This window comes from Ruditapes philippinarum, unplaced genomic scaffold, assembly GCF_026571515.1.
Source record: "Ruditapes philippinarum isolate M1 unplaced genomic scaffold, ASM2657151v2 ctg4260_1_1_1_1, whole genome shotgun sequence".
NCBI classification, from domain to species: domain Eukaryota; kingdom Metazoa; phylum Mollusca; class Bivalvia; order Venerida; family Veneridae; genus Ruditapes; species Ruditapes philippinarum.
This window is the reverse complement of record NW_026861990.1, coordinates 29,838-56,996: the sequence shown is the minus strand read 5'-3', so window position 1 is coordinate 56,996 and position 27,159 is coordinate 29,838. Positions and strand designations below refer to the sequence as shown.

At 33.8% G+C, this 27,159-nt stretch overlaps 1 protein-coding gene across 2 annotated transcripts; it reads right to left on the bottom strand.

Moving 5' to 3' along the window:
- Positions 1–1,488: 1,488 nt before the first annotated feature.
- Positions 1,489–24,220, bottom strand: LOC132717553 (eukaryotic translation initiation factor 2-alpha kinase 1-like). 2 transcript variants are annotated; one of them, XM_060701041.1, is made up of 10 exons: positions 24,180–24,220; positions 19,652–19,764; positions 17,092–17,277; positions 10,805–10,938; positions 9,804–9,877; positions 9,203–9,320; positions 8,652–8,732; positions 7,673–7,778; positions 6,620–7,245; positions 1,489–5,145 (listed from the first exon to the last, which is right to left on the bottom strand). In XM_060701041.1, exons 2-10 carry the CDS (start codon positions 19,704–19,706, stop codon positions 4,336–4,338), a joined length of 2,190 nt encoding a protein of 729 aa, XP_060557024.1. In that variant the 5' UTR covers positions 19,707–19,764; positions 24,180–24,220; the 3' UTR covers positions 1,489–4,335. The 2 variants fall into 2 exon arrangements, with proteins under 2 accessions (XP_060557024.1, XP_060557025.1); XM_060701042.1 differs by having other exon boundaries at positions 24,088–24,219.
- Positions 24,221–27,159: the final 2,939 nt, after the last annotated feature.

The following is a 27,159-nucleotide window of genomic DNA, read 5'->3' as shown; positions in this document are numbered from 1 at the left end:
CATTCTATCCTTTAAAAATCTCAACAGAAAAATCTCAACAACTTCAAATAAAAGAAGACTCATGATTGCATCAAGTCCTTCTTCAGAATAAACATTACACTTGAGAACTGGCCAATATACAAATTTCAATTTGAGAAAAATACTAACTTCTAGTATTGTCAGCTCGGTCATGTAAAAAAAGCTTAGTGGTGTCGCTTTAATAATAAAAATTTGCCATTTTATAATCTTTCACTAAAATTATCCCATTGCATTATTTTTCCATGAACACATTAACTTAAACAGCACTATACAAAAGTTGCCAACATCATTTACATGATTTATGTGAGCTGCAACATTTGTTAAAAAAAATCACTTAAATTCTTAATATTTCACACAATAATTAATTGATCCATATAACAATTGATAACAAAATGTATAAACAGTTTATCTATTTTCATCACATATGGCCATTCAAAATGATATAATTTTATTGAGACTCTTTGGTTCTTTTGAGCTACACTGTCAGAAGGATTTCATTGAAAAAAATAATGAAAATGCAAATAAATGATGCAACTATCACCATTTACATGTAAAAGAAAAATATCAGCACTTGCGAAAAAATATACATTAATTTTGATTGCCATAAAATGCATGATATTTTATAAATAAAAAAAGTTTAGGAAATTTTGTTACAAAATGACATATAAGGACGATCACCCTAGATGTGTCACCTGAGATCCATTGCTAGGAAAGATCACAATTATTAAATGAAGAAGTAGGCCATTGGGTTATATTGGGATCAGGCCTGTTTTGATTTATTAACCTTCTGCAGAGGTCCAGTAAGCAATGTTACATGCAAATATCTAAGGTCTAGGCTAGGAAGTTTCAAAATTGGAAGATATTTATAAATGTATTTTCCTAGGTAAGTCTATGACAAAAGTAAGGCAGGGCCAATTTTTACCAAAGGAGCTTGACTTATACAACTTATTTAAAAAGAGTACTATGCAATACTACATGCAAAACGTCTATGCTCTGGGAAATGTACATATAGTTTTTAACAAAGGTTTTCCTATATAAATGTATAGAAAGACAATAAAGATGATAGAAGACAGACATCATTCTATCATAAAAGCTCAGCTTCCAGCACTTAAAGCTCAGCTCTGAGACAAAATAAATTGGAATTGATTTTCAGCTGCCAAAAGACAATAAAATCTCCAAACCTATTTTGCCAATAGATTTTTGGAGAAAGATTATAACATCATAATAATGCATACTCAATAGTCAAACAATAATCCTGCTCTAGTTCATGATCATAATAAATGATATGAGCCATGTCATGACAAAACCAACATAATGGGTTTGCGACCAGCATGGATCCAGACCAGCCTGCGCATCCGCGCAGTCTGATCAGGATCCACGCTGTTTTCGCTAACAAGTACAAGTACAGAAACTGATAGCGAACAGCGTGGATCCTGATCAGACTGTGCGGATGCGCAGGCTGGTCTGGATCCATGCTGGTCGCAAACCGATTATGTTGGTTTTGTCGTGACACGGCTCAATTATAATTTTGTCTGTTTTATGGCAAAACAATTTGAATCTCTATTTCCCAGTATTTCATTGGCAATATTTTGCTATGGCATATTCCCCTATGGCAGTAGTTCCCTTACACCAGATAAGTGTAAATTTACACAAAATATTTCAATACTTACATCAGATTAAGTGTAAATTTACACAAAATATTTCAGTGCTTACACCAGATAAAGTGTAAATTTACCAAAATATTTCAATGCTTACACAAGATAAAGTGTAAATTTACACAAAATATTTCAATGGTTACACCAGTACACCAGATAAGTGTAAATTTACACAAAATATTTCAGTGCTTACATCAGACAAAGTGTAAATTTACACAAAATATTTAATGCTTACACCAGATAAAATGCAAATTTACTTGCAATATTTCAGTGCCTACACCATTAAAATTCAAATTTACTTGAAATATTTCAGTGCCTACACCAGATAAAGTGCAAATTTACACAAAATATTTCAGTGCTTACACCAGATAAAGTGCAAATTTACACAAAATATTTTAATGCTTACACCAGATAAAGTGCAAATGTACATGAAACATTTCAATGCTTACACCAGATAAAGTGCAAATTTACATGAAATATTTCAATCATGTTGTTAAATTTAAATCATACATTCAAATGTTTAATCAGCAATGGTTAAATCTTGACGATGTTAAAAATTGAACAAGAGGGCCATGATGGCCCTGAGGTCGCTCACCTGTATAAAGGCACCCGGAGCGGGGCCAGTTTAAACCCCAGGGCTTTTATTTGAACAAACTTAGAAGCACCGATTAGAAGATGTTTCACGATGTTAAGTTTTTACTACACACATATAATGAAAAACAACGATCTATCCCCCCTCCTTCTGCCCCCCCCCCCCCCCCCCCGGCAGGGCCAATTTTAACCCAAGGGCTTTTATTTGAACAAACTTGGTAGACACCCATAAGAAGATGTTTCATGCTAAACATCTAAGCTCTAGCTCATTGGGTTTTTTTAAAAGAAGATTTTTTAAGTTTATAATTAAACCAATGACACCTCTGGAGTGGGGCCAATTTTGACCCCAGGGCTTTGTTTTTGAACAAACTTTGTAGACAATTACTAGAAAGATGTTTCTTGCTTAATATCTAAACTCTAGCTATTTGGGTTTTTTCAAAGAAGATTTTTAAGTTTTTGCTATACAAATATAAGGAAAATCAATAACACCCGGGGCGGGCCAATTTTGACTCCAGGGCTTTTATTTGAACAAACTTTGTAGACACTCACTAGAAGATGTTTCATGCTTAATATCTAAACTCCAGCTATTTGGGTTTTTTCAAAGAAGATTTTTTAAGTTTTTGCTATATACATATAAGGAAAATCAATGACCCCCGGGGCGGGGCCAATTTTGACCCCAGGGCTTTTATTTGAACAAACTTGGTAAACACCAATTAGAACATGTTTCATGCTAAATATCTTAGCTCTAGCTCTTTGAGTTCTTTAAAAGAAGATTTTTTAAGTTTTTACTATATGCATATAAGGAAAATCAATGACCCCCTGGGGCAGGGCCAATTTTGACCCAAGGGCTTTATTTGAACAAACGTGGTAGACACTCATTAGAAGATGTTTCGTGCTAAATATCTTAGCTCTAGCTCTTTGGGTTTTTTCAAAGAAGATTTTTAAGTTTTTGCTATACAAATATAAGGAAAATCAATAACACCCGGGGCGGGCCAATTTTGGCTCTAGGGCTTTTATTTGAACAAACTTTGTAGACACTCACTAGAAGATGTTTCATGCTTAATATCTAAACTCTAGCTATTTGGGTTTTTTCAAAAAAGATTTTTTAAGATTTTGCTATACACATATAAGGAAAATCAATGACCCCCGGGGCGGGGCCAATTTTGACCCCAGGGCTTTTATTTGTACAAACTTGGTAGACACCCATTAGAACAATTTCATGCTAAAGATCTTAGCTCAAGCTCTTTGAGCTCTTTAAAAGAAGATTTTTTAAGTTTTTACTATATGCATATAGGGAAAATCAATGACCCCCTGGGGCGGGGCCAATTTTGACCCCAGGGCTTTTATTTGAACAAACTTGGTAGACACCCATTAGAACACGTTTCATGCTAAAGATCTTAGCTCAAGCTCTTTGAGCTCTTTAAAAGAAGATTTTTTAAGTTTTTACTATATGCATATAGGGAAAATCAATGACCCCCTGGGGCGGGGCCAATTTTGACCCCAGGGCTTTTATTTGAACAAACTTGGTAGACACTCATTAGAAGATGTTTCATGCTAAATATCTTAGCTCTAGCTCTTTGGGTTCTTTAAAAGAAGATATTTTAAGTTTTTACTATATGCATATAGGGAAAATCAAAGACCCCCTGGGGCGGGGCCAATTTTGAACCCAGGGATTTTATTTGAACAAACTTGGTAGACACTCATTAGAAGATGTTTCATTACAAATATCTAAGCTCTAGCTCTTAGGGTTTTTTTAAAAGAAGATATTTAAAGTTTTTTCTTTTGGTTGCCATGGCAGCCAGAGTTCTGCATGGAATTAAATTTTTTGAACAATTTTTAAAGGTGACCGCCAAAGGAACATTCCTGTGAAGTTTGGATGAAATTGGCTTAGTGGTTTATGAGGAGATGTCATTTAAAGTAAAAGTTTACGGACGGACGACGGACGGACGGACCCCGGACGAAAAAGCGATCACAAAAGCTCACCCTGTCACTTTGTGACAGGTGAGCTAAAAATATCATCTATTCAGATCTCTGGTTTCAGTCTCAGTTTCTACAAATGTAAGTTACTATGTCAGACACTGGTACCAGCAAGGAAACTATTATCACTAAGTTCAACAAGTAGTTTAGCTATAGTACTGTCCTTCTCGGCTATCATTTTATCTTTCTCCACCAGCTGCTTCCTGAGACGATCAATTTCTATTCTCATATCATCAATCACTTGCTCCTTTGTCAAGAAAAGTTCGCCACTTAGCATGGATTTGGTAGATGGTCGGACTTCTGGATTTTCACTGGTCATGAGTTCTATATATCTGGTCTGTACAGGCCAGTTTTGGAACACTTCATCTGGAATTATACCTTTCCTTAAGTCACTTAAACTCCTATACCTCTCCATCTCTGTCCCATAGCTTTGAAATAATTCAAACAATATTACCCCTAAACTATAAATATCACATTTTGTATTATAACCAGAACCTTTGAGCTGTTCCGGTGCAGCGTATGTAGATGTGCCAACCCCAGTTGTATGATCAGATAGAATACTTCCGGTGCGGACAAGTCGAGATGTCGCTAAATTGAGAGTACTGAAAGAAGTGTCATTGACTGGACTAGTTACAACATCATCAGTTGCTAAACCAAAGTCTCCAACTTTCACATGAAGTCCTTCTTCTTGCAAGAATATATTTCTAGGTTTTAAGTCCCTATGGATAACACCTTGTGAGTGTATATATTCCACAGCTTTCAGAATTTGTCTAAATATTATCATGTTCCTGTCAGTATAAGGGATAAGGTCTTTCTCACTGTGACACGTCTCATTTCTATTTTGCATCCATTCTTTCAATGTTAGGCTGCAAAGCTCCATTTGGATGTATAATGTCACTGTTTTCTGAAAATATAACAAACATTATTCAAGTTTTGCAAAATGTCAAATCTGTTAATAACTAAATCTAATGTATGACCAACGATTTCAAATCATTTGAAATTTCAATCTTATTAAAATCATATCATCAATGACACTCTGTTACTCTTCACTACCAAAGGTAATGGAGCAACAGTTAAGTAATGTTTTAATAAAATTGGTGAAATTTGATAATGAGTTGAAAATACATGTAAATAGAGTGCTTTGAATAAAGTGAATTTTTAAAGAAAAAGATATATATTTCAAGTGTGATGTAGCATTATAATAACAATAAGGCTTAAGGTAATAACTAAATCATCTGAACAATAAATCGTGCATTACTGTACTGCAATACAAGAAAAATTGATATCTTTTTTCATTCCAATATTAAGCAGTGAAATAACTCCATGATGCTATTTTGCTTATTGACATCACAGCTGAAGTCAAATGACATATAAACATTCCTTTCCTTGCATTATTGTGTAATTAAGCACTCTAATACTTAGCTTCTTGAATAATGAAATAGAGTGAAACCTGTTACTAACTCATGGATGCAAACCATTTTTGGGGAGGTTGAATTTTACGTCACACCAACACAGTATAATTCATATGGCTACTTTCCAGCTTTACAGGTGCATGAAGACCTCAGGTGCCCTTCTTTGCATTATTTCAGGCCATGAAGGGACACCTGAGTAGAACCACCAATGTTCCAAAAAATAAATAATTACACCAGTTGGAACAAAAACGATTAACAATCGAAACTAAACTTATATTTTCATTTAAAGGGAGACACAGGCAAAATTTTCATTTCTTAGTTTTGATTTTTTCATTCATTATTCTGTAAATGCACTCAAAATGAATATATTAGACAGCCAAAGGAACAAAACTTTTCTCTATATAAAGAATAAAATGGTGGTTTCCTAACTTGACCCGCGTGGGTCAGGTTAGAGCGCTAGAATTTCACAATAGTTGTCAAAGTGAACATGTCAAATGAATGACTAAGACTTGTTTCAATCATACAATATCCACAATATCTGATATTGTACCTTCAAGGGTTTGTTTAAGTCACGTGACTTGTTTTTAAACTGTTTGGTGATTCTATTTGGGTCTAAATTTTGTTCAACCTTATAGATATATTTACGCCTAAAACCAAAAAAATATAGAATTTAAATAGCAATTTATGCTGAAACTTCAGGAAATGTCATTTTAGCATGATTTGAGTACATAATATCATTTTAATATTTTTGTCATTATTTTGCCTGAATATCCCTTTAAACTATCTGGTCAAGAAATACAATAAAATCAAGTAGGTATTCTGTCTGAATGGGATCTTTATTTTCCACTCACAGTTACCCTTCTTGTATTTCCTTAATACTCTGGGAAATACATGTTCATGTATTTCCTTGTAACATTGAGAATTTTTGTGTACATTCATGTATATTTGTTATCTATACTGTATTACCTGCAGTGGAAATTCGGTCTCTACAAACTGGAACAGATTACTGCTGTTTTCTAATGGCAGGAGCAATTCACCAGAGGCCACAGGATCACAGCTAATACTTCTTTTATAAACCCTCTGTGACTTTCTCCCATCTCCACGATTGTACATGCTGCCATCTATCTCATCTTGTTGCCTACCAGATTCTACAGTACTAGTGTCCAGAGTAAACTTTACCTTGGTCTGCGTTGTTTTCACATTTCCAAACTTTCCAGGTAACAATGACAAAGCACGAGATTCTACCGTAGCTGTTTCCTTCTTATAGGATGAAGTGTCAAGCTTGAAGTTGTTCCCAAAAAATGTATTATTTCCTTGGTATTCTAACATATCATTCAAACTTTTATTTTTATGAAATGTAGATGATTTTGGAGGAGAAGGGGGCATGTTCTGTGGGGAAGATGCCAGACTCGAGTTATTGGAAGCTATTTCCTTTATCTTTGGTCCGGAGCCGAACCTGTAGTCGTGGAAAGGCTGGAGAAAGTCTCGAGAGTAATCTCCGTCACAAGAATCTCTGAATATAACACCAGTATCATTCTCTGAGTCGGAATGATTGTCAGAGTCAGCTGATATATCGTGTAAACTTGAACCAGCTGTAATACAGAATTTATTTTTTTTCATATAAAAGTACACATGAAAATCTAGATAGGTTCACCATCATGTTACTGATTGGCAATGCTTAACATAAATTTTACACATTTTTTTACAAAATTATAAACTACACTGTATAAGAAAAGATGTAAACATGTTTAAATATATCAAACACTATAAATGAGATTTTTTCTTGTATACTCTCACTCTATGTTGAAAAATGCTAAGTTGAAGTAAATTATTTTTCTTATCAATCAAAATAGATATTACATCAATCTCAAGATTTATTTTTACATTTTACATTTAGCTTTTATGAATGCGAGAATTTAAAACAAAAAACTTATAGTCAGTTGTTTACCTTATATATGAGATGAGTTTATCAAGTTCAAGTATTTATAAAGTGATAAATAAATAGGAATCATAGCTTACAGGATGGTTTTGGTAAAGGAGCTGTCCCATATTCTAACCAGGCAGCATTATATCCTACGATGTTAGTGTGTTGTAAACTTGCCAATGCTTTCACTTCTCGCAGTACCTATATTGTAATTTAACAATAGACATTTGTATTCTCCTTTCTAAACATTTGTATTTGGGGACCTTTCTGTTGAAAATGTGTCAAAGCTAAATCGTATACACATGCATGGACAGTGCGTTAACTGGAGTGCAGGTATTAGTTACTCGCATTCAAGAACATGCTCATTGATTAGCTTATTTTTTTCTTAAGTTTGCTCAATGTGACAACATAGAAAGGGATAGCGATAGAAATGCCATATTCGGATGCTCGTTCTTTAGGTACTTTTTCTGGGGTTTTATATTGTGATAACAGGGAATGTGTTTTTGTTTTTTTCTATGATACAAAAGAGAAAGAACATCAAAAGACTCGGCAATCTGGTACATACTCAGGGGCTACGCCACCTTGTACAAATCAGATAGTCTTGCGTTTTGATTCTCTTTCTATTACTTATACTGCCAGAAGTTACCAAAAGTTATAAAATTAAATTTAGAAATAAACATAAATCTTTTGACATTGATTCTGTCACAATTAAACCAATTAGATAACTATCCCTTGAGAATGATCTTCAATATTAGAATATCAATTCATGTAGTAATAATATGTTGTTATTTTAAGTATATTCCTGCCAAAAGAACTATGTTTGGTAATTGATGGTATCAATGGATTTCAGAGTAAATTAATATATTAAACACTTCTGACAAAATTGCAGACCCATGAATGTACATGTATGTCCATGTAGTGTAGTCATGCTAAATTATTATGCATCAAAATGTCTAGAAAAATCACAGAGATATAACACTGTTAAATTTCTTTCCTTAGTTATACAAGTTTGTGTTATGGACATATATTAGGGAAAACAGCAATTTATTTATAAGTAAATGATAGCTGACTTACCCTGAACCAGACTTCAGGTTTTGAGTGTTTAAACTTCACCTTCTTTACAGCATACATCTTCCCATCCAGTTTATTTCTACTCTGTTATAATATATCACAATAGCTTAAATGGATGATTTTACAATTACAAAAATAAAGCAGATTCACATGTTAATTGTTCAGTTATTTTAAAACTTGTGTCAGTTTTTAGTATGGAAGACAGCTAAAAGTTATGACTATTTTGAATGACTATATAGTGTAAAATAGTACAACAAAAATTTAACTGGGAGTTTACATTTTGCAACATTTTTGACAAAGCAAACTTTTTATACTTAAGTAAATCAATACAATACTATTTTATTCCTCTATTTACTTGTACAATAACACAAAATTGATTATACTCAAACATTTTTACACATACACTGATTTAAGTTAATGCAAGAACAATAATTTAAAGTTGATATTAACAGATCAAGACTGGTTTAAATATTGATATATTAATGATTAAACACTGATTTAGACATTAACAGAGAGATAAACACTGATTTAGACATTAACAGAGAGATAAACACCTTATAAACAGCTCCAAATCCTCCTTTACCAATCTTCTCCACCTCTACAAACTCTGTACAATATCTGGATGTCTGGTTAATGAGATCACAACTACTGCTGGATGGATGCCGGGGTATACTAAAATACAAAATCAAGATTGAGAATATCTTTTGTGATAAATAATTTAAATTTTCACAGTCAATTAGTTTCATTTAAGACCTTCCATGACCTAATGTCATGTACTAATCATATGGGATATATTTACTTAAAGCTGATTCAGTTATGGCCCTTTCCTTTTGTAAAGCCTTTTGTAACTCCCTTGTAAATATCGACTGCTCAAAATTTTGTCATTGAATTTAGACCGATTCATGAGTTGAAGTCCCGATGTGTCGAAGTTTCTACGCAAGTCCCTTCAACTTCAACTTTCAAGATATTCAGCAAATAAATACAAATAAGTTTAAGCAACCTTAACTTTGTCAAAATAAAAATATTTACAAAGGAATTTAAAATTTAACAATTAAGATGAAAATAATTTATAATACTCTAAAGAATTTTAAAAGAGTACAATATGAGTAAATAAGAAGAGTGCTGTATCTTCTAAAATATACAATAGTAACTTACTTGTTTTGTAAAGCTGGAAGGTTTGTGTCACTGAAGCCATTTGGAGCAGGTAATAACAGTTTTCCTGTGAGACCCTGAAATTTAATGTCAGACTTACTGGGCAAACATATAACATTAGGTTACTGGTGCTTTTATTTTTTCATTTAAATACATATACACTATATTATATATAGATAATGTCAACAAGAAAATTAATCTTGTCATTTTTGTGTTTTTCCCTCAGATGTTAAAATTATTGCCATCATAACACAGGAAGTGCCTATATCTTGACTTCATGTAGTATAAAAAGTTACACATGTTGTCACCTTAGTGCAGTTACAAGTAACTCATAATAAATTTAAAAGGAGAGTACATGGAATAACAGGGTTAACTTTCATTAAATTTAAAAGGAGAGTAACAGGTTAACTTTCATTAAATTTAATAGGAGAGTAACCCGTTACTGTACTGAGGTGACAATATGTATGTCAAAACCATATGAACAATGTGAACTATTTAATTCTCCATCTTAGATTAACATACTGTATTTGGAAGTATATTGTTCATGTTGCTTTGGCAATGTTCTCCAATTTAAATAATTAATTCAGAAACCATCATGTGAACACTATTTCAGGATCATATTGTATTACCTTCTCAGATTTGTAAACATTGATTTTCCTATAAACATTGTTTCAGTTCTATTTTATCTTACTATAGAGCTGCAATAAGCAGAATGTGAACAGTTTCAGAACTGCATTATCTTATCCTATAATAATTGTAAACAGCAGCCAGTTTCAATCTGTGACTGCCTGTATCATTTTAGTTTAAACATAACTTATTTCAGGTCAGCTATGAAGAAATTGTGTAGACTATTTAAACTTCTCTAGATTCTGCTTCCTAAAAATAACCAGTACTGATGTCACAAAGTTGTGACTGCAGTTGGGCCTAAACCCATCATCCATTGGTTGAGTGACAGACATTTTAACCACCAGGCCACAGCTCCTCTTACTTATATGTAACCATACCTTGTTAGATTTGTGTACAGCAGCCAGCAACATCCTATGTACACTATGTCTATACTGCTCTCTTAGACTACTCATTTCATCTAACATCAATAATGGTGATACAACATTCAACTTGGTCAACTGTTCACTGATTGCTGAAATTATAGTAATTGACTCTATCATACTAGATATTATCACATCAACAATATTTCTACTTTGCTAATAAAAGGTGTTTTACAACTTAAACACCTTTTTTCAGATACAACATGAAAAGTAGCACAAGTAACCCTTAGTAAAACATGAACTCCACTGAGGCCAAAATGCATAAACACATAAAATTTGAAATTCTTGCATAGATCAAGTGATGAACTTAAAATGTAAAAATCTGTAAAAGATAACAAGAAATGTCGAACGACACATATTCCCCCCTTTCTAGCCCTTGACTCAGATTATTAGATACTTTGTGATGAATACTTTTCAAGATAATTAGCGGAAATCATTCTGACATTTAAGGCCCTTGTGAACTTGACCTTTGACCTAGTGACCCTAAAATCAATAGGGGTCATCTACTAGTTATGACCAATTAATATGTGAAATATGAAGACTTTGTGAGAAATAGTCACCAAGATAATAAGTGGAAATCATATTATCATTCAAGGACACTGTGACCTTGACCTTTTACCTAGTGAACCCAAAATCAATAGGGGTCATCTACTATCTATAACCAATTAATATGTGAAACATGACGACTTTGTGATGAATACAAAAAATGTACTTTTCAATATAATTAGCGGAAACCATTCTGAGATTTAAGGCCCTTGGGAACTTGACCTTTGACCTAGTGACCCTAAAATCAATGGGGGTCATCTACTAGTTATGACCAATTAATATATAAAATAACAAGAACGTGTTTGTTAAACACAAATGCCCCCGGCTCAGATTCTTGTCAGTAGCAATATTTCAAAAAATGTTTACCCATTCACTCAGTTATGGACAGAAAAATTGCAAAAAAAATTGTAAACACAAGTTATATAGCTTGACAAAGTCATGGCATTTTGTAATTGTGAAAAATATAAGTTGCCAAGTCATTGCTCTGACTTGTGAAGTTGAAAAATATTCAACTTCATGCAAGTTATCTTCCTACCAAATATGAAATACATCTGTCCTTAAATAAAGGCTGTATGGGCAAAAGTGTAAAAATCTATTTTGAGCACGGGTGACCTTGACCAAACTGACCCCTAACACTATTCCATGTAAGTTATCTTCCTACCAAATATGAAATACATCTGTCAATAAATAAAGGCTGTATGGGCAAAAGTGTAAAAATCTATTTTTAGCACTGTTGACCTTGACCCAACTGACCCCTTACTCCATCCAAAGGAAGAATACCATGCAAGCTATCTTCCTACCAAATATGAAATACATCTGTCAATAAATAAAAGCTGTATGGGCAAAAGTGTAAAAATCTATTTTTAGCACAAGTGACCTTGACCCACTGATCCCTACCCCAATCAAAAGGATGAATACCATGCAAGTTATCTTCCTACCAAATATGAAATATATCTGTCACTTAATAATTAAGGCTGTATGAGCAAATGTGTAAAAATCTATTTTTAGCAATGGTAACCTTGACCCAACTGACCGCTAACTCCATCAAAGTTTATATTTCTAAGAATTATAAATAACATCTGTCTATAGAATAAGGTCGGTCAATAGTGAATACACCTGTAAAAATGTAAAAATCTATTTTTAACATTGGTGACCTTGACATTGGTAACATTGACCTTGACCCAAATGACCCCTTACTACACCCAAAGAAGGAGGACCTCCCTTGGCATGTTTGCATTAAACTAAGACAACAAGAGGGCCATGATGGCCCTGAGGTCGCTCACCTGTATATAGCCCCCACCCGGGCCAATTTTTACCCCAAGGGCTTTTATTTGTTTATTTGAACAGACTTGGTAGACACCCATAAAAAGATATTTCATGCTAAACATCTAAGTTCTAGCTCATTGGGTTTTTTAAAAGAAGATTTTTTTAGTTTTTACTATACACATATAGTTAAAAACAATGACACCCCTGTGGCAGGGCCAGTTTTGACCCCCGGGCTTTTATTTGAACAAACTTTGTAGATATTTACTTAAATATGTTTCATGCTTAATATCTAAACTCTAGCTATTTGGGTTTTTTCAAAGAAGATTTTTAAGTTTTTGCTATACACATATAAGGAAAATCAATGACCCCCTGGGGCGGGGCCAGTTTTGACCCCAGGGCTTTTATTTCAACATACTTGGTAGACACCCATTAGAAGATGTTTCATGCTAAATATCTTAGCTCTAGCTCTTTGGGTTCTTTAAAAGAAGATTTCTTAAGTTTTTACTATATGCATATAGGGAAAATCAATGACCCCCTGGGGCGGGGCCAATTTTGACCCCAGGGCTTTTATTTGAACAAATTTGGTAGACATGCACTAGAAGATGTTTCATGCCAAATATCTAAGCTCTAGCTCTTTGGGTTCTTTAAAAGAAGATTTTTTAAGTTTTTACTATATGCATATAGGGAAAATCAATGACCCCCTGGGGCGGGGCCAATTTCGACCCCAGGGCTTTTATTCGAACAAACTTGGTAGACACTCACTAGAAGATGTTTCATGCCAAATATCTTAGCTCTAGCTCTTTGGGTTCTTTAAAAGAAGATTTTTTAAGTTTTTACTATATGCATATAAGGAAAATCAATGACCCCCTGGGGCGGGGCCAATTTTGACCCCAGGGCTTTTAATTGAACAAACTTGGTAGACACTCATTAGAAGATGATTCATGCCAAATATCTTAGCTCTAGCTCTTAGGGTTGTTTAAAAGAAGATATTTAAAGATTTTTCTTTCGGCTGCCATGGCAACCAGAGTTCTGCATGGAATTAAATTCTTTGAACAATTTTTAAAGGTGACCACCAAAGGAACATTCCTGTCAAGTTTGGATAAAATTGGCTCAGTGGTTTATGAGGAGATGTCATTTAAAGCAAAAGTTTACGGACAGACGACGGACGGACGGACGCCGGACGAAAAGCGATCACAAAAGCTCACCCTGTCACTTTGTGACAGGTGAGCTAAAAATAAAGGCTGTATGAGCAAAAATGTTTATATTTATTTTTTAAACCAGTGACCTTGACCTTGACCCTAGAGACCGCTTACTCCACAAACAAGAGGGCCATGATGGCCCTGAGGTCGCTCACCTGTATATAGGCCCCCCCCCACCCCCTGGCCAATATTTACCCAAGGGCTTTTATTTGTTTATTTGAACAGACTTGGTAGACACCCATAAGAAGATGTTTCATACTAAACATCTAAGTTCTAGCTCATTGGGTTTTTTAAAAGAAGATTTTTAAAGTTTTTACTATACACATATAGTTAAAAACAATGACACCCCTGGGGCAGGGCCAGTTTTGAACCCCGGGCTTTTATTTGAACAAACTTTGTAGATATTTACTTAAAGATGTTTCGTGCTTAATATCTAAACTCTAGCTATTTGGGTTTTTTCAAAGAAGATTTTTAAGTTTTTGCTATACATATATAAGGAAAATCAATGACCCCCCCGGGTGGGGCCAGTTTTGACCCCAGGGCTTTTATTTGAACATACTTGGTAGACACCCATTAGAACATGTTTCATGCTAAATATCTTAGCTCAAGCTCTTTGAGTTCTTTAAAAGAAGATTTTTTAAGTTTTTACTATATGCATATACTATATATGCATATAGGGAAAATCAATGACCCCCTGGGGCGGGGCCAATTTTGACCCCAGGGCTTTTATTTGAACAAACTTGGTAGACACTCATTAGCAGATGTTTCATGCTAAATATCTTAGCTCTAGCTCTTTGGGTTCTTTAAAAGAAGATTTTTTAAGTTTTTACTATATGCATATAGGGAAAATCAATGACCCCCTGGGGCGGGGCCAATTTTGACCCCAGGGCTTTTATTTGAACAAACTTGGTAGACATTCACTAGAAGATGTTTCATGCCAAATATCTAAGCTCTAGCTCTTACGGTTCTTTAAAAGATGATTTTTTAAGTTTTTTACTATATGCATATAGGGAAAATCAATGACCCCCGGGGCGGGGCCAATTTTGACCCCAGGGCTTTTATTTGAACAAACTTGGTAAACACTCACTAGAAGATGTTTCATGCCAAATATCTTAGCTCTAGCTCTTTGGGTTCTTTAAAAGAAGATATTTTAAGTTTTTACTATATGCATATAGGGAAAATCAATGACCCCCTGGGGCGGGACCAATTTTGACCCCAGGGCTTTTATTTGAACAAACTTGGTAGACACTCACTAGAAGATGTTTCATGCCAAATATCTAAGCTCTAGCTCTTAGGGTTGTTTAAAAGAAGATATTTAAAGATTTTTCTTTCGGTTGCCATGGCAACCAGAGTTCTGCATGGAATTAAATTCTTTGAACAATTTTTAAAGGTGACCACCAAAGGAACATTCCTGTGAAGTTTGGATGAAATTGGCTCAGTGGTTTATGAGGAGATGTCATTTAAAGCAAAAGTTTACGGACGGACGACGGACGGACGGACGCCGGACGAAAAGCGATCACAAAAGCTCACCCTGTCACTTTGTGACAGGTGAGCTAAAAATTAGAGGACCATCAAAGGTATTCACCTACTAAATATGAAAGATATCATTAAAGAAAATAAGCAATTAGGAGAAATTTAAGATAAATCCAACTTGCCGAAATAGGTTAACCAGACAAGGCCCTATTTTCGAAGTGAAAAAAGGGAAATAACTGGGAAATATGGATGACACAGTTATATAACTTGGCAATATCATGTACTTTGTATTAATAAGTCAGTGTGGAAATAATAAAGCCATTAGTATAGATAGAACTTAAGATATTTCCAACTTGCCGTTTTAGGTTAACCATTATTCATTTTCTAAGTGCTGAAAAGGGCAATAACATGGTAAATATGAAAGCCAGAGTTATGTTACTTGCCCAGATCATGTACTTTGTATTGATTAGTAAGTGTGTAAACTTAGAAGCCATTGGTACAGGTAGAACTTAAGAAAAATCCAACTTGCTGTTCTAGGTTAACCTCACACGGACAGATGGACAGACAGACGGACGGACGAATGGTTCAATTACTATATGCCCAGGGGCATAAAAAAACTTTGTGATAAATAGTAACCAAGATAATAAGCGGAAATCATATTATCATTCAAGGCCCCTGTGACCTTGACCTTTGACCTTGTGAACCCAAAATCAATAGGGGTCATCTACTATCTATGACCAATCAATATGTGAAACATGTAGACTTTGTGATGAATACTTTTCAAGATAATTAGCGGAAACCATTCTAACATTTAAGGCCCTTGTGACCTTGACCTTTGACCTAGTGACCCTAAAATCAATAGGGATCATCTACTAGTTATGACCAATCAATATGTGAAATATGAAGACTTTGTGATAAATAGTAACCGAGACATAATAAGCAGAAATCATATTACCATTCAAGGCCCCTGTGACCTTGACCTTTGACCTAGTGACACCAAAATCAATAGGGGTCATTCACTAGTTCTACCCAATCAATATGTGAAATATGAAGACTTTGTAATAAACACTTTTCAAGAAAATCAAAGGAAACCATTCTGACATTTAATGCCCCTGTGACCTTGACCTTTGACCTAGTGACCCAAAATCAATAGGGCTCATCTACTAGTTATGACCTATCACTATGTGAAATATGACAACTTTGTGATAAATACTTTTCAAGATAATCAGTGGAAACCATTCTGACATTTAAGGCCCTTGTGACATTGACCTTTAACCTAGTCACCCTAAAATCAATAGGGGTCATCTTCTAGTTATGACCAATCACCATGTGAAATATGACAACTTTGTGAAGAATACTTTTAAAAATAATCAGCGGAAACCATTTTGACATTTACGGCCCCTGTGACCTTGTCCTTTGACCTGTTGACCTCAAAATCAATAGGGGTCATCTACTAGTTATGACCAATCACTATGTGAAATATGAAGACTTTCTGATAAATAGTTTTCAAGATAATCAGCGGAAACCATGTGGTCTACCAACGGACAGACAGACAGACGGACCAACATTAGCAAAACAATATACCTCCTCTTCTTCGAAGGGGGGCATAATAAGAAAATATAAAGTGAAATTGAAAATCGATTTTTTTTCACAATCTTTAGCCCGGTTAGAAATTCTGAAGTTAATCTAGTAAAAAGCTTACACATACATGTTGTCATTTTTAAGTGGAACTATTATTCTTATGTTACCAAAAATACTTACAAATGAAAATATCTTGGGCTTGTTTTGTATCTCTGGCATACATGTGACATAACTGTTCTAGGATGGACACCAGCAACAGGTGATTGGGCACTGTCCTTGGTAGTACCTTTGATGATGGCACAGCTGGCACATGGGGCTGAGAACTCAAACTGTTACTCCTAGTCAAACACTCTGACAGGTCAGAGTCTGAAAATGTAAAATTCTATACAGAGTCATTGAATAACAAATTATATACATGTACAACAAATAAGTTTAATACACTTTACAGTCACTTATTTTATGAACACAAGAAACATGGCAATGCCATGAAACCAGGTTTTCAATTATCACCATTGTAGATAAATATGTTGTATTTGAAATACAAATACAAGCAACAAACAATGTAACTATGTGCAATGTAAAACATGAATAATGTAGGAGGAATTGCCACTGAAGAAGTGTTCACTATAATATTATGTATAAGGAAAAAAACAAAGGGCCATAATTAGGTCAAAAACTATCCAATCACAAAACCCCGACAATATGTGCCAGGGTGCTTGATGACAAAGCTTCTGTGAAAGTTTGAACAAAATCCGTTGAGAAATGTAGGACGAGTTCAGCACAGAAGAATTTGTTCACTATAATTATATTGATAATTCTGTATAATGAAAAACAAGTTACAAAGTAGACATGAAATAATATATCATATCTTTTTTAAATTACCTCCAAAGATGATATGACCTTTGACTGCCAAATCAAGTTAAAATCATGTAAACAGGATTTTCAATGTTAATGTCACTGTGACCTTGACCTTGGAGCCAGCCATGCGGAACATGCGTTCTGCACGTCATCTTGATGTGGTAAACATTTGTCTGAAGTTTCATCAAAATTCTTCAAAGGGTTGAAGAGTTACAGAGCGGACAGGATTTTCAATGTTAATGTCACTGTGACCTTGACCTTGGAGCCAGCCATGCGGAACATGCGTTCTGCACGTCATCTTGATGTGGTAAACATTTGTCTAAAGTTTCATCAAAATTCTTCAAAGGGTTGAAGAGTTACAGAGCGGACACAATTTCGTTTGACGCCCGAAGTTAAAATCATGTAAACAGGATTTTCAATGTTAATGTCACTGTGACCTTGACCTTGGAGCCAGCCATGCGGAACATGCGTTCTGCACGTCATCTTGATGTGGTAAACATTTGTCTGAAGTTTCATCAAAATTCTTCAAAGGGTTGAAGAGTTACAGAGCGGACAGGATTTTCAATGTTAATGTCACTGTGACCTTGACCTTGGAGCCAGCCATGCGGAACATGCGTTCTGCACGTCATCTTGATGTGGTAAACATTTGTCTGAAGTTTCATCAGAATTCTTCAAAGGGTTGAAGAGTTACAGAGCGGACACAATTTCGTTTGACGCCCGAAGTTAAAATCATGTAAACAGGATTTTCAATGTTAATGTCACTGTGACCTTGACCTTGGAGCCAGCCATGCGGAACATGCGTTCTGCACGTCATCTTGATGTGGTAAACATTTGTCTGAAGTTTCATCAAAATTCTTCAAAGGGTTGAAGAGTTACAGAGCGGACAGGATTTTCAATGTTAATGTCACTGTGACCTTGACCTTGGAGCCAGCCATGCGGAACATGCGTTCTGCACGTCATCTTGATGTGGTAAACATTTGTCTGAAGTTTCATCAAAATTCTTCAAAGGGTTGAAGAGTTACAGAGCGGACACAATTTCGTTTGACGCCCGCCCATCCGCCCAGCCGCCCATCCGCCCGCCATACCCCAATCTAATAACCAGGATTTTCAAAATTGAAAACCTGGTTAATAAGTCTATAATATATCAAATATAATCAATTTATAAACATGGTACATGATAATGTTTATAACAATCTTGACCCTTAGAAAAGAGAAGCTTTAAAACAGAGAGAAATAAAGAATCCCTAAAGAACGCACAAAACGACAAAATTGAAAATGTTGCAGGCTCGGTTTGATTGAGCCTGTTCATGTAAGGTAATGGAAAGTGCAATTTACCGTCCACACCTTCTAGCACCGGCTTAAGCAGAATTCAAACATTTAATCATGGTAATGGTGAAATTTTGAATTTAGAAACATCTGCAGATGTGTTCATAGTTACGGTGGTTATCATGGACCTTCAATATGACACTTTCATGCCATTCCATGAAAAGCGGCATATAGTCCCCAAGTAAAAGAATGCGAGAGTCATTTGGTTATGTAAGCCAAAACCTGATGTTGCCATGTGACATAATGGATTGTTACCCTCTGATGTTGCAAAAGGTTATATAGTAAATAAATAATGTCAAATACATTTCGATACAATTTTATTGGAATCTGTAAGATGATCATCAGTAAACACTAGAGTATCATTAATGCCTTAATTATACCCTAACTAAATTGAAGCTGAAAAGAAGTAAGTGGAAATCTCACACCTATCTCTGTCTGGAGAGAAAATGCCTTTAGAAATCTTCCTACAGTTTAGTTTTTATAGCCTTGTATCTTTAGTCTTATGGGCTTATTTCCCAGTATGGTGGAACAATTAACAAATGAAAAAGATTCATACCATCAAACATGTAGATTTTATCAGGCTTCTTCATTTTCCTTTTAAAGCTTGCCATACTCCAGGTTATCTTCCTTCCATATTACCATATACTGTACACACAACACCATTCAACCCTGAATTGTGAAATGATAATGAGCAAAATCTGATTACTATCACTAGTTTTTCACCATATACATGCTTTTTACATACAATTATTATCTCCCCTGGCAGTCATTTTGGAGGTCATTCCCAATATATTGTAGGTGTTTAAGAAAATATAAAAAATCTCTCATAATTCTATCATCTCTATGAAAGCTGATAAAAATCTTTTTACATATTGGTGCTTTAATAATTATAATATATGCTGATATGTAATTTTTTTTTATTTTTGACAAGTCGGCACCTAAATCGGCAGCTCATAATGTTTTTGTTTTTTACATATTTTGTCAATTATATTGGCCCAAAATGGCTATCATTTTAAACAAGGGAGGTAAATATTGTAAAAATAGACTATAGAGCAATTCCAGCTTAACACTATTGGCCAACAGACATAGGAAAAGATGTTATTTCAAAATTTCCTACTCTTAGCTCTGGCCGCTTCTCATACAACAGATTGGAACCATTTGAGCATTGTTTTAAACTTTCATTTTCCAAACTGAAAGTATTAGACATGTATTGGTGCTTGTTAAACATTAATATGCTGGGTAATAACAGCTTCTCATTGATACAGGTAATATAACTATTGCAAACAATAAATTACAAATAAAAGCTGTGAGAAGCAGTGCACTTTTCTTTTTTAAGTACTTGATAATATGATAAAAGCAAAGAAAATGAGGCATTGACAGTCAATTTGACCTTTTGACCTCTTAGGTGTGAAAAGCAGAAATTTTCAAGTTGCATCCACATACATGAAGTATTCAATGTTACAGCTTCGTTAGTATTCTGTAAGTTAATGACCCTTAACAAAAACTTGACCATAAAGGTTGCTATTAAAGCTTTAAACAATTGATTATTAATATATTTGCATTAGTGTACTACAAATGTACATCACCTTATTTTTTATTTAACTGTTTAAGGTGGAAAGTATCACTCAAATTGCATTAGTGCCAGGTATAAGAGTAGTTTAGAAAATTGAAATAAAAAAATCATTAAAGGGTCATTACTCTGACAAAAATAGTTGAAGCAAAAAATGCCGAAGTAATTCACAACTAGACTTGGTACTGATCATTCCAGCAAAGTTTGAATGAAATTGCACCAGTAGTCCAGACAAGTTTTGAGACGGACAGACAGACTGATGTTCTAACGAGACAGTTGTCGAAATATACTAACATGCCAAAGCTAAAGCTTGATTCTGAGATATGTTTGTTCCGGGTCAAAATCTAGGGGTTATATTGCCAATGCACAAAATAGCACAATATCTTATCATGTAATACAATTACTCAATTTACTGGTTGGAGAGATAACTCCGACACATAGATAACCTTTCGTAGACAAAAACTGTCCCAAAACGTTCCTTTTACTGAATTACAAGGTAGTTAGAAATGTATTGACCACAGGCCACTAACTAGACAAAGATAATTGAAAAATTGCTTAAATATCAACAAAAAATCAATAAAACATATAAGATGTAAAAATAAATTAATGATGCTGATTTTCCAGTCATTTTTTACTTAAAAATTTAAGTGTCGACATTATCAACTGTTGTGGGGTAAAACGACCATGTTTTCAAATTTTGTATACCTCATTCAGGACCTTAAACAACTACCAGTTTCAATTTTCATTGTCATACATAATTTTTGTGGTGTAATGTAAAGTCTTTGAACTGAACTTTGTTTAGGTGGTTCAGTATTTAAAATATACAGGAAGATAATTAAGATACAATGTACTGTAAAAAATATGTGATTTAATTATTGTCAGAGTTATCTCTCCAACCAGTAGTTGGACTACTAATATGTGGCCACTGTATTGTTTTTTCAATAGTTCTTTTTAGATTGAAGAATAATTGACGAGGCATTCAGATTTAAACAGAAGTGCATGAAATACATAACACCTTTAAAACGAAAAAATGTAAAATTAAAAATGAACTAAATTGTTTTATTTTATCCGACTTCCCTGTTCATGGGCTTTGCCTACTTTCATATTACTTATATCTGGCAAGTCTTTTCTCATTTATTGTCACAAAATCCAATCTTAAACATTATTTATGGCTCAATCATAATATAATCAGGCTGGTGAAAATGCCCTCCCCGGCTTATGACATAAAAAATTTATTTCTGGAAAAATAGTTATAAAGATATTTCTTTTAAACTTTGTTTGTTTATTGAACATAATATATGACATAAACAAAAAGAAAAATATTTGGAAACTGTCACTTCTGTGAAAATTATTGCCCCTTTTTCATATTGATAAAACACATAATTTTTGAAGTCTTTAAAGATATGTTACATATGCAAAGTATAAAACAAAATAGGTTAAAAAACTTCTTTATGCTGCAATTCATTGCGCCAACACATGTCAGCATACATTTCATTCAGTTTTCAGAGAAAACTTCAAAGAATAATGTTCAGTGTCAAAGAATTGACAAAATATACATGCCAGAAACAGAATATTAAATCCAAATATATAGAATAAATGTACTGGCACAATAATAATAAGCAAAATGAAGTTGTTGGACATATTTCTGTTTAGAATTTTATAAAGCAACAAAGTTTTTAAGGACTTCAAAAATTATGTGTTTTATAAACATGAAAAAAGGGAAATAATTCTCACAAAAGTGGCAGTAACTAAATATTTCTCTTTCTGTGTATGTCATATGTTTTGCTCAATAAACAAACAAAGAAAGTTTAATAAAAAATATCTCTATTATTTTTCTAGAAATTTGATTTTTTTATATCATAAGCCTGATAGGCATACATAATAATTCATAATTTTTAGACTCATTTTTGGGACACTTTTCATTTGGAGGTGGGGCATTGATCAGCAAACATATTTTTTTTAATTTACATAGTGGCATACAACCTATATTACCGGTATTTACAACTTGCAAATTTAATGACACCATAAACAAGACAAAATGTCAATAATAATTATTAACAGTTTTTCTATCTTTTTTAAGTATTTAGGCATCGTAAATACTATCAGTCACAGAATAGACTAAAGCTATGTTAACTTAAGTAAGGGCAATTATCCATGTCTTTTCCTGAAACATTCGCTGAATCTTGTAGATTTCATCACCTCATATTTAGCCGTAATTTTCACGGTGTTTGACCACTAATAAGTGCTTGCAGGCGGATTAAATTTATACTGGCCAGTTGTTAATTACTGTGTATGACACCTTCGCTCAGGAAGCCACAGGGGGTAAACAATTAATCTTTTAATTGATCAAAATTATTGCCGATAATTGTTTGTTGGAAGGGACACATAGATATATCAATCAAAGGATTAGTGTCACCATTGCAATGCTGTATGGGGATAATCGTTTGTTATTAGTGTTCTAGACTAGTTTATAAAAAAAAAAATGTAAAATTTCTTGCTTCAAAGTAGATTTTTTAAGATTTTTTTTTGCCGGGACATAAATCATCTCCGGGACACCTCCGGGACAGACACCTTATTTCCAGGACTTTCCCGGACATCCAGGACAATATGGCATGTATGCCGATAGGGCATTAATTTTCACCAGCCTGTTTATGAAATAGAGGATATTTGTTTAGTTCAGTGTAAGATCGGAATATATTTCACCGAGTGAGCACCAAAAGGTATATTTCAAATTCACGAGTGGCGCAGTCACGAGTGAAATATGAACTTTTGGTTTTCACAAGGTGAAATATATTTTGATCTTACACTAAACTAAACAAATTTTCTTTTTATTATATGCAAAGAAACGTTTTAAAAAGACATAAAACCTAATATTGAATTAAAAGCGCGCCAAATAATAATACAACGTGACGTCATTTACAACGTCACGTCATTAAGTTGGTACCCAGTACTGTGCACGCTGGCATTTCACTGAAACAACGTAATGGGCTTAAACTCAAAACAGTGAAATTATCAAAGTGGTAATTTCACTGTTTCAAACAGTGAAATTACCAGTTTTAAATCACTGATATATTTCTATAAACCATCGAAAAGCATGTAATAATAGATCTATCTTGTTTTGATCTGTTGATATCATATCATATGTCTTCTAAACAAAAATAATTTCAAACAATTTGCTGCCTTTTTTAATTTCTATTTGTTCTGAATAGTTATAACTTATATAGTAATTTACTCGTTGAAGAGTTAATTAACTTAACAATCTTTATCCAATGTTTTTATTAGAGGGCCGAGTTAAATCGTACCGAGTTGGTATTGGGCCGAGTTGACCCTTTACCAGTTTACAGACTTTCACATTTTGGGTTGCATCAGATTTGATTTTCATTCAAACTTTTTAAAAACAAAAAAATCCTGATTAAACTAACCACGACAACTGTAGTCTAAAGGTCTTGTTACAAGTAAGTTTCAAGATCTCTGAATGTTATTGTTAATATTTCCGGAAATTTCGATAGTTTACTTTTCATTTCCATGGGCGCAGACATCTTACTTGATCGTAGACCACTAAATTGATAATGGATGTGGGTAAAGGTTAATGCCACTAAATATTTTCCTACACACATACGCTTAATTGGGTTCTGCAACGCATTAACAAAAAAAAAGATGAAAAACCTTGGTATTACCAAAAGTTTTTCCATGTTAACACGTGGCCTTTCACCTAATTTTGGTAAAAAATTGTTGTTTTGTGAATTTTCTTATTTTTAATTAACCCTTTACTTAATGAGCACTGTGAAAAATGGCCGTTTTCATTGAAAAGCCTCCTGTTTCAAGTCCAAACTGCTATGAAACTTTGAAAAATACTTCAATACAGTATTTACTGATGAAACTTGGCACAAATGTTTACTGGACCATAGCCTCTGTAACAGCATGGTAAATGTTACGATGGCAACGGGGGACATCTCAAAATTGCCAAAAATCCCTATTTGCATTGTTTTTTTCCATCAAAACTGATTTCAAAGTGCTGCAACTTCTCAATGGATTGAGATAGAGTAAAAGGCTTTTCAGCGTTGGTTACACGTTACCTTACGGTCGGCCTGAGAACACTTTTAGATTGTCATATGCCCAAAATTTTCTTGGCGATGAGAGGGACTGCCGCCCCTTCAAACCCCGGATAAAGAAGGGAGCACATCCCATTTCTGGCAACCCCTTAATATACCTTTTTTATAGGGGGCGGCGCCGAAAAAGTGATCACTTTTTTTCAACATTTCTCAAACGAAAAACAGTGTTTGGCGCCTAAATAGGACATTTTTTATACTGTTTTAGGCCTCAAAGGTGGGGGATGAATTTAAAAGCCTTTCAAACACGTGTGTCCTTTCCATTCATTTTTATTCAGGACTCAGGATGGCTTCGAAAAATAATAACTTTATTCATAAATAACTTGAAAATTCAGTGACCATTTCATGATTCAGCGATTAACAACATATAAAGCTGTGTTTAAAGATTAGATAAGGCGTTTATCATTTACATTTGATCTAATGAAACATAAATTCCTTAACAGCATAAAACAATTTCATGTAATTTAAAACAATACGTTGCTTATGAAGGTTGATTTAGGCCATTAAAAGTACGGTTGCCGAGACAATTACATACCATTATCATTATTATTATTATTATTATTAATAATAATAATAATAATAATAATAATAATTTTTTTTTGCCTGAGGGTTTCAGTTAAAATGTTTTGCTAAAAGTTGCTCTTCAGTTTTTTCACAAAAACACATGGATTTAGAGATTTATTAGTGTCATATTTTACACCAAATTGTAGCTGATGAAATTATCTTTTGGAATATAAACTTAGATTTCTGATAGAGATAGTGATTTTGTAGAAATTTTGCACAAAGTGTTTTTTTCTTTGTCTGTATTGGATTGGATTTACCTGGACATATTTACTTGATTTTACCTGTGTTAAATTGATCAGAGTGAATTATTGGATTAAGTCATACAAAAGATTAACTTCTATATTAATAGACACACTATACAGGATTATACAAAGGAAAACTGTTAACTGATCAGGAGTATCCATCTGCAGGTCAAAGTTTTGAACCTCTTTTCCTGGCCACTAAATTTTTGTTTATAATTGAATACAATATAATAGAATACAATGTCAAATAGAGGACAAGGTCAGACATTGGGTAATACCAAGCATAATCGCCAACAACAACATAACTCATTGAAAGGGAAATCTAATACAGATGAACCACCTCTTAAAAATAAAAGAACTCATTCTGATGTGAGTGAAGAAAGCAATTCTAGTATGATTGGTCTGTCCATTATTCAAACACAACTAGATGAAATGAATGAAAGTCTTAGTGAAGTAAAAAAGAATCTGGAACAAGTTCTTAAAAAGGAGGATATTGAAGCTCTGATTAAATCAACTGTTTGTAACATTATGGATAAACTTGAAAAAAAGATGCGTGAAGATATTGAGAACAAGGTTCAAGAAAAAACAAAACACTTAAATGAAAAAATTGACTCGATAAGTTTTGAAAATCAACAATTGACAGACCAGCTAAAATCTACATCAACAACCCTACAAAAACAGATAAATGACTTAGAAGAACAAATCCAACACAATGAAAAGAGAAGTAAGGATGCTTTGAAAAACTCCAACTATAACGAACAATACTCGCGTAAAAATAATGTAAAAATAATGGATGTTCCAGAAGATGAAGGTGAAAGTAACAGCAACCTGTTGACAAAAGTATGTGATATCTTTGCTACACAAAATGTAGAGTTAGCTAAAAATGAGATCATTGCTTTACACCGTATCCCAACAAGGAAGGGTGGAATTCGACCAGTGCTTATGAAAACCATGAATAACAATGTTAAGTCCAGATTGATGAAAAAAAGGAAAGAAATGAAAAAGATTGGCCATAGACTGGTAGATGATGTCACATCAGCCAACACTGGTTTGATCAACCGCCTACAACTACATTCTGATATAGAAAGTGCTTGGTACTTTAATGGTTCTGTCTATGGAATGACACACACCAAAAATCGCATTAAGTTTGACTTATATGACAACATAAATGAAGTTATTGCTGCATCCAAAGCCCATTCCAACAGTGGAAGGAGATAAAGTGACCTCAGACAGACAAGTATAAACATTGTATATTATAAAACATTTCTGTTTGTTCTGATGTGTTTGTTTTCTGTTTGTTTGAACATGTATTTCTTTGTTTTGTTTTTTCTTTCTTAACAGAAAACAATAATGTAGTTTGTTATTGAATCCTTAGAATTAATATTTATTTTCTAAAGACCATTTAACTATTGCTATGGTCCTTTACAAATTTCATTCTAGTGTTGTTGTTTTTTTTATACATGTGAAGCAAGATTAATCCTACTTTTGGGAAAACCCAGGTAAGCTAAAATGCATAAAATATAGTGCTATTTTTAGAACAATCTAGGTTTTCCAATAAATTTACAGCTATATCCAATTA

What these genes read in the sequence shown, in the direction of transcription:
- LOC132717553 (XM_060701041.1), bottom strand. Translation starts at nt 19,706, where the DNA reads ATGGCAAGCTTTAAAAGGAAAATGAAGAAGCCTGATAAAATCTACATG. An exon ending in TAAAATCTACATGTTTGATG is followed by an intron (nt 17,278 to 19,651) that starts GTATGAATCTTT and finishes TTACATTTTCAG; the next exon opens with ACTCTGACCTGTCAGAGTGT. An exon ending in CTTCCAGCTTTACAAAACAA is followed by an intron (nt 9,321 to 9,803) that starts GTAAGTTACTAT and finishes TTTGTATTTTAG; the next exon opens with TATACCCCGGCATCCATCCA.